Source organism: Chelmon rostratus, chromosome 7, assembly GCF_017976325.1.
Source record: "Chelmon rostratus isolate fCheRos1 chromosome 7, fCheRos1.pri, whole genome shotgun sequence".
NCBI classification, from domain to species: domain Eukaryota; kingdom Metazoa; phylum Chordata; class Actinopteri; order Chaetodontiformes; family Chaetodontidae; genus Chelmon; species Chelmon rostratus.
In genome coordinates, this window is record NC_055664.1 from 27,870,197 (window position 1) to 27,882,490 (window position 12,294).

General features: G+C 47.5%; 1 protein-coding gene across 1 annotated transcript in view; it reads right to left on the reverse strand.

The window, feature by feature from the left end:
* si:ch211-137a8.4 (neurofilament medium polypeptide) overlaps window positions 1–12,294 on the reverse strand; it is a 32,351-nt gene that overhangs the window by 1,787 nt on the left and 18,270 nt on the right. The window contains exons 2-3 of the mRNA XM_041941155.1: window positions 4,630–6,208; window positions 3,016–3,504 (exon numbers count right to left, since the gene is read on the reverse strand). Of these exons, the coding sequence (XP_041797089.1) occupies window positions 3,016–3,504; window positions 4,630–5,992 (1,852 nt within the window). The 5' untranslated portion in view covers window positions 5,993–6,208. The remainder of the gene's footprint in view (window positions 1–3,015; window positions 3,505–4,629; window positions 6,209–12,294) is intronic.

Below are 12,294 nucleotides of genomic sequence, written 5' to 3' on the forward strand. Positions count from 1 at the left end.
GAGGGTGTGCAAGGTTCAGGTGGTTTTTAGTACACTTGTGCTCTGTTCACACAAAGCTCTCATGTTTATCCACCGTTCTCAAACGTTTCCTCTCATCGGTCTGTGCACTGAAACGGAAAACTGCTCAGAATTTTTTTGGAAAGTCTTGCAGCATCTTATTCGGTAAGTTGGCGATCGCGCCGGTTTCAGGCCGTGAATGAGTGAACCTTGACTTCCCTTTGAAAGCATAATCACACGCTCAAATTGAACAGCTTTTCCACCGTATGTTCATCTTACAAAATTTCCTGAGATAATTATCATTTTGGTGTCGCTGCAGCTCGAGCTCACTCAGCTTCGTCGGCGTGGAAGATGACGAGGAAGACTCCCTTATTGTGACCGAAACTTCGCGGTATTATTTCTGACGCTCAGCATTGGCTGGAAAACTTGGAATTTTTTTCACATTAATAAATCACTTCCATCCAAAATTAAGTCAAATCTATTAGACAGCAGGTGTGTTGAGGCTGCAGCTGCTGCCTGCACAGGAGCTGTTACTGCAGATCCACGCCTGATTTCTCCAACACGGAACGGTTCACATGTTCTGCCAATTTTCTTTCATTTTAATTGTAGCTATGGTGATACTGTGTCGGGGTGTCATGATACTAAAAAGCAGAAGAGGGCGCCGGTTCCACAGTTGTTTCAGCTGTAAGTGAAGCTTTTTGTGCTCTGCTTCTGTACAAACGAACAAAAACCTGAATCTGTGTAATCGCACAACGAATACAGCAATCAAGCGATTGCGAGTCATGAGTTGTCAAATGTTGCTTGGACATCGTCTGCTAGTTGTCCCACGTGATGGGAATGTGGCCGTTACAGGTGCAACCCCGTTTAATGGCTCTTTAGAACAAAAACACACATCTAAAACTTCAAACTGAATGATAGCCTCGGCTAGCGTAGCTCATTTAGAAACGTTTGATGTGTATCTGATGTGCTTGTATGAAAAGTTATTTAAACGTGAGCTCTTTAACGGAGTTCAATTTTAGCAAAAGACTTTGAGCTTCAAAGAGGCGAACGGCGAGGCAGCAGCAGCCACCGCCGCCGCAGTGCTCCCCGCAAACATCTGCCGGGCTGTACGGGATCAAAGCCGGTCAGCTGCTGGACACCGAGCCTCGCGCTGCGCTTGAATGGAGAGGAGGCTGGCACCGATAAATAATGGAGCAGAGAACAGAGCACCTTCTGGTTCACAGGCACTTCGCCTCCTGATGCTCGGTGTCCAGCAGCAGCTCCCAGGTGGGAACGTGTGAAACGGTACGAAGGGGGAAAAAAAAACGCCTTCAAACGTCAGGAGGTGCACGATTTAAACTCCACCATCGTATTTCCTCTCATAGGACTGCAGGGACAGACAGCGCTTCGTCTCATATTTCAAGTTCATGGACAGTCAGCGTCCAACCGTAGCTGCCCTGGGAACCCGCGCTCGCCACCTGAGTCCCCGTCATCGTTGAATGGTTTTGTGGTTTGGCTGTGCATGAACTGGACGTGATGACGAAAATTAGCAGTCAGTAGATGAAAGAGATGCTTCTCTCTCTCTCTTCATCCCTCTTTTCTATTGAACACTCGCTGGTTTTTTACTTGTGAACAAACACTTATTCAACAACTATGCTACGATTTCTTTAAAGGGATTTAGGAATAACTGCTGCATGAGTTTCCACATGCGCTCACCCAGGAGGGTTGGCGTGCCTGCATACACGGCGGCTTCGCTTGTGTCTGTGCAACTTCAGATATAGAGTTCAGCATCAGAGAAATACGCTTTTCAGTTTCAGTCTTGTGTGCATGTTGAGTGCAGAGCTGGAGTCTGTTAGCCTAGCTTAGCACAAAGACTGGAAGCAGGGGGTATCAGCTAGCCTGGCTACATCCAGGTTCAAAGTTCAAAAATACACCTACCAGGTTTTTCTTGATAAAAACAGTTTATTAATCTTCCCCAAACTAACTATTATATTCTTCTGACAATTACTTCCTTGATTAATCAATTATGATAATAGTGAAAAATGTCAATCAGCCCAAGTTTTTAACCAACAGTCAGAAACCCAAAAAGATTTAATTTACTACGATAGAAGACAACCATCAGTTCTTCACATGTGAGGAGTTGGAATCTGTGATTTATTTTTGTCATTTTGGTTTAAAATTAAATAAAATGATTAAAAACAATTAATCAGTAATCAAGCTGTTGCTAGTTAATCTGTCGTTTGTCAAAAATCATTTAGCAGGTAACTTAGTGAGTTTTAGACGTGCTGGTATGTATATTTGGACAGAGTCAGGATAGCCATTTCCCCCTGCTTATGCTAAGCTACGCTAACCACGTCCAGCTCTGCACTTATCACACAGGCACGAGATCCATATTGATCTTCTCATTGAACGCTTGGAAAGAAAGCAGATAAGCCCATTTCCCCAGATGTTGAACTCTTCCTTTAACATGTGTGTTTGCATGCTACATGTGCGCTAGCCTGTGCTAATAACTTTACATTTGGCACATTAAGTGTAATTCATGCGAGCATTAACCTGCATAAAAAGACGCGCTCACCTGTGCGTACGTGTGTGTTTGTGTTATTGTGTGTGCGTGCGTGTGCGCGGATCAAATGTCGGCATCGTAACACCCATTCAGACCGTTGTCGATGCACAGCTCCCTCTCTAATTGGTCAGTTGCTGCTGACATCACGTTCTGAACGATGGCCACCGCTGCATCTCGGAGATCCCTCTTCCTCATCTCCTCCTCATTTTCCTCCTCCTCCGCCTCCCTCTCTCCCTGCTCACATGGCTCTGCACCATGGTGACGGCCTCCACGTTGTGGAGCCTCCGCCTCCCCTCCCTCCCCCTCCTCCACCCTGCTAACTGTTAGCACTGGCTGAGCTTGTGGACAGCGGGTTTTGGTCTGTCTGCTATCGTTTGTTAGTGCTGCTGCTCGTTCTCGTCTGTTAGTATCTCCTTCTTTGCTGCTGCTGCTGTTTGGTGGCTCATCAGAGTCCCGCTCAGCGTGCTCTAACTCACCGCTGTTCACAGCTGCTGTGGTGTTGATGATCTTGGCGTTGGCCTCCTCTTTCGCTCCTGCCTCCTTGGTCTTCTTCACGGGGCTGCCCCCCGTCGTCTTCTCCTCCTCCTGGTGATTGTGTGTGGCGTGCTCCTCCGCCGTGCCGTTGGAGCAGCCGTTCTCCCCGTTGGTCACCGGAGCCTCGGCCGGCGTCTTCTCCGCCGACTCTCCTCCACTCTCCGCCGCCTCCGTCTTCTCGCCCGCCGCCGCATCTTTGTCGTTGGTCTCCTCGGCCGCTGTGGCAGCTTCATCGTCAGCGCCTCCTTCCTCTGCTGCTTCTCCTCCCTCCGTGACCTCCTCCTCCTCCTTGGCGCCCTCACCCAGGTCCACACTGGTGGATTTGCCCTTTCGCATGATGAAGTTCTTCAGGGAAACTGCACGACCGAAATGTGAGCGCTTGGCCTTGGCTGACTTGCCGTCTTTGCCCTCCTCTGCCGCTCCTTCCTCACCTGGAGGGAAGACGAGAGTTCAGGGTTGAAGCTTCTTTATGAATAATGAGATTTTCATTGACTACCTCTGAATATTGGGAGAAAGGGCACTTCCTCCTGCAGAGTGATTGATTACAAGGGATTAAAATAAATTAATTGATAGGTGGGTTTGTCATTTTCACGAGCACAATGATTAAGATAACTATATTTAAGTTTGCATTCATTCATTTTAAATATCTCCGGCTTATCAGACTGATACGGATGAAGATTTAACAGCTGATCATCATTTGTGACCCCCTGATGAATGTGAGTCACTTCACATTCGGCTCCGTTTGGGTCTCCTTGCAGCAACCCTTCAGAAAATCATCCGGCTCTTTAGGTGCGAGAGGCTTAACTTTCCTCGGCAGCTAAATTGGATTTAAAAACTCAATATTACAAAACTCAAGATGGAAATTTAAAAAAATACCATTTGCAATGCAACAACTCCATATTTTCATCTACTGTGAAGCGACTCTGGTGCATAATCAGCATCTCATTTGTGTTTTCTGGCTGTTTTTCACGTCACATTTTACCTAAAGATGAGCTGTGTTCATTCCAAGAGGAATTAAGGGGAAAATTGATGGAGTTTAAAAGAAATCTGCTCTGTTTAAAAATATTTGGGTGTCCTCCATTGAAAATCAGTGAGGACCAAAATACACTGAGCCCTCGGTTCTGTATTTTTTTACCACGTTCTTTATGCAGCCAGCGGCAGAAAGGAAGGTAAATTTAGTCCTCGCTGTTGACTGAAGCTACAATGTGATTTGAATTTCACATCAGATGTTGAATATTTTATTTGGGAGAATGTTCAATTACATTACCTCCCTCGGAGTTAGCAAGCCTCTGACTCCTGTCCATGCTCCCTGGACAGGCGCTCAGAGCGAGTGTGAACACGCTGTCGCACTCTGACTTTTTAATGGCGTCCATGTTGAACCCTGTTGAACTGCGATACTGAACCAAAAACTTGCTGTTTTGAGACCTTTCAGACTCTTGATGACGACATTTCTGCTCATTTAAAGCACGAAATAAAACTCTGGATTAATAAAAGTGGGACAAACCTGCTGCAGGTTCAGTCTTATGTTTTATTTGTCAGGGTGTGTCTCCTCTCACCTGAGGTGGCAGCTGCAGTTGCATCCTCCTCCCCGCTGGGGGCGCACTCTGTGTTGGCGCGTTTGGACTTTGGGATGACGCGCTTCTTGAAGGATGTCCAGATCTCGTTGGCGTGTTGCGTCACCGTCCCACCTCCCGCCGACGCTGCCTTCTCCTCCTCTCCTCCCTCTGCTTTCTCCTTGTCCTCCCCTCCCTCCGTCTTGGCCTCCTCTGCTCCTCCCTCGGCCTTGGCCTCCTCTCCTTCCTCGGCTCCTCCCGCCGCGGCCGCCTCCTCTGGCTTCGCGTTTTCAGCAGAGTCTTTGTCGGAGCCCTTGGCCTTCCCGCTGATGCCGACCATGGATGGGTCCCTCTTCAGGCCCTGGAAGGTCCAGGAGCGTTTCAGCTTCCACCTCTTCTGTCCCGACTCCTTGGAGTCCAGCGTGGAGGAGTCTCCGCCACCTCCCTCTCCATCCACTCCCTCCTCCTTGCCATCCTCTCCTCCTCCTCCGCTCTTTTTGTGTGCCTTCTGAGCCATGAGCTTCTTGAAGGAGTGCCAGCGCTTCATGTGCTTGGTTGCTGCTGAGGAGGATGAGGTTTTCTGTTCTCCCTCTGCGCCTCCTTCTGCTCCTCCTGCTGCTCCTGCCTCCTCTATGGTGGTGTTAAGTGCTTCTGGATCTTCCAGCCGGTCCAGGGACTTGGACCGAACCTTTACTTGTTTCTGGGGTTCTGCCGCGGCGCCGTCCTTCTTCTCCGTGCTGCGATGGGAGAAGATCCTCGCCACCGGCTTCCTGATCAGATCTCGAACTGTGGATTTGGACTCGGCGGGTTTGCCCTTCTCTGCTTTCTTCTCCTCCTCCTTCTCTCCATTTTCTGGAGCCTTTTCTATCGCCGCTTCTCCTTCCGCACCTCCCTCTGCTCCTCCCTCAGCTGCTGCAGCCTCCTCAGCTCCTTTCTCCGCCTCTTTCTCGCCTCCTTCAGCTGCGTTCTCCTCCCCTCCTCCAGCGGCTGAGCTCTGCTCTTTCTTCTTCCTTCCTCCCATCACCTTCCCCAGGCCGCTCTTGTTGAGGAAGGAGTCCAGGAACGAGGTCTTGGGCTCAGTGGAGGAGGCGTTTTCCGAGCTCTGAGGAGGCGCCGCCTCTCCGCTCCCTGCTGCTTCTCCCTCCTCGGCTCCTGCCGCCGCCGCTGTGTCGTTATTCACAGTCTCTTTGTTATCGACAACCTCGCTGTTGACAGCGGTGCCATCTTTATCGACAATCTCGCTGTTGACAGTCTCTGAGTTTGCGTTGGCATTTTTAGCCGGTTGCTCAGCCTCTGTCGGCTTGCTCTCGGGGGTTTTCCCATCTTCCTGGACCACCGGCGCCGCATTGGCCTCCGTTGCCGCCATTTCGGAAACGGAAAACAAACAACAGCAACGAAAAAGTGTGTTCCTTCCTTCCTTCCTTCCTTCCTTCCCTGGCCTTCTGCCCTCCTCTTCCTCTCTCTCTCTCTCTCTGGTGTTTCTTTCCTCCCGCTGTGGTGGTGCTCTCAGGTCATGGAGAGCAGGGTGGAGAACAGTTGCGAGGAGGAATGATATTCAGCATCCTACTAGTCCTCCAAACTCCTGCAGAGACAAGCGAGACAGGGAGGAGAGGAGGTGGTGGGGGTGTGGAGAGAGGGATGAGAGGAGAGGCAGAGAGAGGGAGGAAGAAGCACAGATGGTTAATAGTCTGAATCAACACCATAGACACTCAATTAGTCTGGTCTAGACTGTGCATTGAATGGGGAATGAAGTGTAACAAAATAGAGAATCTCAGCGGGAAATGCGATGCAATTATGATGTTTTCTAATCAGTCACACTTCCAAAATTCACACCCTGCGTGATTCGATGTGGGACGAACGCACGCCTACTTATTCTCTTCCAGTGAAAAGGCTGCGATGCAATGCTTGCACCAGACAGCAGCGATAAAAAGGCCTCTGCTCCCGAAAGCTGCCTGTCCCTCCTGCTGGGAGTTTGCTGCTTCACTTTCATCAGCACACATGACTCCTTTCGGCAGTCCTCAGCTGGTCCAGATCTTTCGCATCCGGCTCAGCTCGGACGCGTGGTTTAGGCAGCACGGTGACACTGGTCCAACATACCAGGAGTGTTAGTAGCAGCTGCATTTGAGGGATTTGGAGACCCATAGAATTAACATGTAGACTGCAAACTTAAGGTGTCCTGACGTTTAGTCCCTTGTATAGTCAAAACCAGATATCTCCATTTTATTGATTCCTTAAACGTGTGTTTTTTATTGTGCACTCCAGGGGATGTCAATCAAGCCGGTGTTCGGCTGTTTTGGTCAAGAATGCTGTTTACTGGCTTTGCAAATGGAGACTCCAACTGTCCCACTTAAATAATAGCCTAATCTCGACTTCCCTTCTGCGGCTCATTGGTTCCTACTGAAGACACAAATCTTTAAAAACACTTCACAAATATATAGTTTTAGTTAAAAAGGTTCAGTAGTGTCCTAAAACAGCTGCTCGCTGTAGTTTTTATCAGACAAACAGGAGGAAATAGAGCATCTGTTGGGACTATTTTCAGCAGTGGATTAATCCACATTAGTGAGTATTTGCGACAGCAGGATCGTGCGTGTGAGGCTGAGTCAAAGTAAACTACAGCGTGTGTGTTCACTGTAATGAAGGAGCATGTCACAGTGCAGTGTGGCTCATTAATGTGTCCAGTATAGTTATTGATTGATTATGGGGGTCGGTTCATTGACAGTTTTTGTCTTTTCATGGGATTTGTTGACAGAAATAAAAATCTGTAATGCAAACAGACTTCTCCTTTAACGCCGCTCGGTTGTAACACCTTTGCAGAATTTAATGAATGAACCGTCAGATCAATGAATCTGTGAGTCACGCGCCGATGCGGAGTAACCGACTTTCCGCCGTGAGAAAGTGTGGAGAGTCCGGGCGTCTGGCGGAGGCGGTCGCACGCTCTCAGAGGAGAAGGAGTGAGTCAGACTGAAGGAGGCAGAGCGATGCAGACTGAGAGGCACTCAGGTGAGGAAACAATCACACGGGGAAGATGAAGGGCCGAGCGAGGAAGAGAAACAGCGAGGCAGACAGACAGAGCGAGGTGTAAACACATACATCACATGCTCCACATAATCTCACTATGTTGTTGCCACAACTGACTGACTGACTGGCCAACTGGATGGCTTACTGGTTGACTGGCTGCCATGCTGGCTCACTGGCTGCCTGGGAGATGCGATGGCTGACTGTCTTGCTGACTGGTTGGATGGCTTACTCCCATTATCTCTTGGCGGGTTATCCGCCTGGCTGGCTGATTTACTGACTGACTGGCAGGCTGGTTAGTTTGCTCAGTGTTTGTGTAATCATGTTAAGACAGACAGCGGCCGTCTGAACGAGACCCATGCTGGCACTGCGGGGTTACCGACCCATAGGGATCCATAATGAAACGTCATCCTGCAAGGTGCTGCATCAGCCGATCACACACCACCATCCACTGATTACTGTGCAATTATCAAGATGGAGGCCAGAATAATCATCGCCATGATGAGTCGCACAGTGCTGTATAATAATAATAATGATATAAACCAGGGTTTAGATGCCTGACAAACCTGAAACTCATGAATCTGTTACTCAAACCAGCTTCCCTGGACCACATTTCATCGCCTCGCATCCACACCAGCGCATGCATCCTGCTCTCGGCCTAAACACTGCTGAAGCTGACCGTCGGCACGGTTCACTTCTCCGCTCTCTGGCTGATAGTTTGTCGTGCTGTTCGAAGGGTCGACCAGCTGGCTGATGGCACAAAGGTTCGGCCAACTTTCTGCTGAATGGGGGTGTGTGTTTTACTGACATCACGGCAAGCAAACAAAGCAGGCCTGCAAGACAACATGACCTGACGAGTTCTTCAGCTATCCTGCTGTGGGAGTGGCCGGTTAGCTCTGTTAGCCTGTTAGCTCGTTTGTTCTGCCTGCTCGTGGCCTCAGGAAGGAAATGGACACCTCCACCGACACACAGAAACTTCTCTTACGATCAGAAGCAAAGTGTTATTTAGCAGGTGCAAAAATGTACACAATTAGTCTCAGTGACGCTGATGCGAAGGCGAGCGGCGACGGCGTGTACTGCACTCCCGTTCGGTTGTCTGCAGATGTCGGTTCGTTTTTGGTGGAACTGAATAATTTATCTTTCATTGGACTTCATCAGTGAGTGATCTGTCCCGGCGCTCAGCCTCAGAGCCGCTCTTCAGTTTGTGTTTGCAGTCGCAGCAGACGATGAACAGCTTTCATTTGCTCAGCGACACATTTGCCCAGACCTTTTTTTGTGCAGCCACATTAGCGGCTGAATTTGGACAGAGATTATGAAGCTCTTGGGCTAATGTTCTGCTAATCAATAATTCAGCCTTTGATGGCTGAATTCATTAAAATACTTCACATGCAACAGTAAAATCTCCTCTGCTCTATTTTATTCCAGGGGTCTCTACTCGTCTTCTTCCTCTCGATTCCTTCCTGCTATTCAGTGTCTGCAGGACCTTCAAGGAAATCTAAATATATCAAATCATAATTCTTCAAGTCTTAAAAATGTTGTTATTCATTGTGCATCATTATCCTGGTGACATAATTAAATCGCCTATTTGCATGAAATTGCACAATGCATGAAATTGTGCAATTTAAGGGGCACGGAAATTAATTCTTGGAGACTTTTTATAGATATAAAGACTTTGACTTGATTGATTTAGCAAAATTAGACCAGTCGTGATTCAGCCTCTAATGGATTAGTAGTCTGTATTCTACATGAGCTACTAAACTGACGGCGTTGTTCCTCCAGAGAAAACTGAGCCACAGGTCAAATCCAAATATCCATCAGTGCCACAGTGTGTCTGAAGTGCTCACTGTCATTATTAATGTGAAAGAGGTGGAGCTGAGGTGGGCCGAATGAAGCCCGGTCGCTGGAGCCTAGCGGCTAGCTGTCACTCAAAGCGGCCATACCCATAATTATGCAACTTTAAGCCTTAATATAATTCAAAGGAGTGACATATATAGAAATTCACCCCTGTATAGTTGTCATGAATTCAGAAATAAGCTACAGAGACCAAAACTGTTTTTTGTACCAGGCTATAAACATGTTTATTTCTGCATTTTAATATGGGGGTCTATGGGGACTGACTCACTTTTGGAGGCAGCCTCAAGTGGCCATTTGAGGAACTGCTTCACTTTTCAGCCCTGGACGTTGCTGCGTGCTATAAACCCTTTTGCCTTTTGTTGTGGCTCTTTTTGAGCACGACTCCACCTTTAAATCTGTTAATCTGCAAGAGCGAGGACGGATTCAGACGTTTGGATTCAGCCGAAGCGTTCGGGGAGTGGCGGGCTGATGGGAAATGTAGTTTCAACTCGTAGAAAAACAGGTGTGAGGTTGAAGCAAGTGATCATCTCAACTATGTTTACAGTCGTTAAACCAGGATTTAAGGATTAACCCAACAGTGATACACCGAGGAGTAAAAACCCTCAACATGGCGGCTTCAAACCGACGTTACAGTTTGAATAAATGTGAGTTTGAGCCGGATTCTGTTCGAGGCACGTTCAGCCACACGAGACGGAGCTCCGCCGCGGCCGGCTTTGTTTCGCTTTCTCTTTATTTTGGGTCGACGTGTTTTTTTTTTTCTTGGTGGGTGATTACGCCGCCGCAGCGGAGCAGCATTAGTGTGTTGGATGGTGGATGTGAGGCTGAAGCCCCGAGGTGTTGGAACAGCATCAGACAGAGGAGGATGACAAAATGGAGGGAGGGAGGGAGGGAGAGGAGGAGGGGGTGCAGGATGGGAGGAAGAGGAGTAGGAGTGGTGCAGACACGGGCTGATTGTGAATCGTCTCTCTGTTTCCATTCGTCTGTCTCTGCTTTCATTCTTCACCTCCGCCCGTCCGTCTCTCTGTCCGTCTGTGTCACTGTCTGGTTTTTCCTCTTTCCTGTCTCTTCCTGTCTCCATCCCTTCTTTTTGCTTGTCCTGCTTTCAGTCTCGTCTGCCTCGTTTTGTCTCTTTTCTGTCTCTCCTTCCATCCGTCTCTCTGCCTCTTTCATTCTGTTTATTCCTCAGTCTCTCTCTCTTTGTTGTCTTCTGTCTCTCTCTTTCACTTTCTGTCCTTCACAGCCCTCTTTCTGTCTCTCCCTCCATCTCTGTCTCGTTTTCTGTCTCCTCTTGCTCTCCCTCCTTTTCATTATCTGTCAGTCCATCTTTTTTATCTTTATGTCTCTCGTCTTGTCTTCTGTTTTGCATCCCTCCTCTACGTTTCTATCCCTCTCTCTGTTCGTCTCTCCATCTTTTTCCTCCTGTCAGTCTTTATCTCTTTTCGTCTATCAGTCTGTTTATGACCTTTCTGTCTGACTGACTCTCTCTTCAGTCCCAAATTCCTCTTTTCTGAATCATTATAGCGGAGTGAAGAGAACAAGCACGCGTCCCCGTAACCTCATTTTAAAGTCAAATTTGAAAAAGAAAAGCAAGGACACGCTGTGTCATTGGAACAGGTTGGAACCAGGTTCAGTCAAAAATCATCGATCTGCATCCCTGCAGTTCCCGTCCAACCTGCTGGACCTGCAGGCAGAGGAGGGAACAGCTGCTGCAGTTTTAACACTAAGCAGGAAGCTGGAAGTCAGAGTTTGCGGCGCTGATAGAAACTCAGTCTATTTAATGACGTCACACTAAATGCTGGGGGACATTCGTGGCTTTTGCTTTCGTTTGAGACTTTAAATCTAACGGTTATTAACGACAATTTCACCTCTCCGTCAAAGCGGCTGCAGCAACACAGGCAAGAACGCTGAACTAAACCGCAGGTTTCAGATTATTCACCTGGAAAACGTCTGAATGTGTTCGATAGAAAAGCTCTGACCTGCTGCTCGTCTCAGCACAAACAAATGTGAATCATCAACTTGAACATACGATGATAAACAGATGCTGCGATGGGTCAGTAATGGCTGGTTTTAGGCTACTTCCCAGGTCCATGACGCCACCTGCAGGCTTTGAGTGTTACAGCCGTGTGTAAGAATTTCTTTTTTACCAGACAAACCTGTAAAATACTGGATTTGTTCACTGGAGAAACTTTCTGAATACAGGACAGAGATGAGTCATCATGTGTCCTCTGTCATCAGATTTCATTGGTCTTGAACCTGTTGGATCCTGAGTTATTTGTGGTAGAACAGTTCACTGTGGACGGTTAGAGTAAGCGTTTGATTGTCGTGCCTGAATATTCAACTACCATTTCTTCTGGTTTGCACTGACAAGCAACAACTGCAGGAGTGTTAATGGGGTCTTGAAATGGTTTGCAGGGATGAAACAACGTGGTTTTGTTGAATCCCAGTTTGTCAAGGTTAAGTGAAGATTCAGATACCATCCCAAATAATGTAATGACCCCCCTGTGTTAAATTTAGTGTGTTTCATTGATATTTAGACAGATAAATAACACTAAACTAATTTGAAAACATCCCGTGTGTAGCTGCCATCGAAGTCAGGATAAATAAATAAATAACAGATTAATAAATATTAGGTTAAAAATATAATCTTCATAAATATATATATTTCTACTATCGATAGTTTAATAATAGTTTAATATTAAAGGTAACATTTCATTTGTTTCATGTATTTTCTTGGTTTGATGTGGGGGACATATCTTAATTGAGATAGGAACCAAAGTTTGCTGCCGCGGGTTGAAGGGG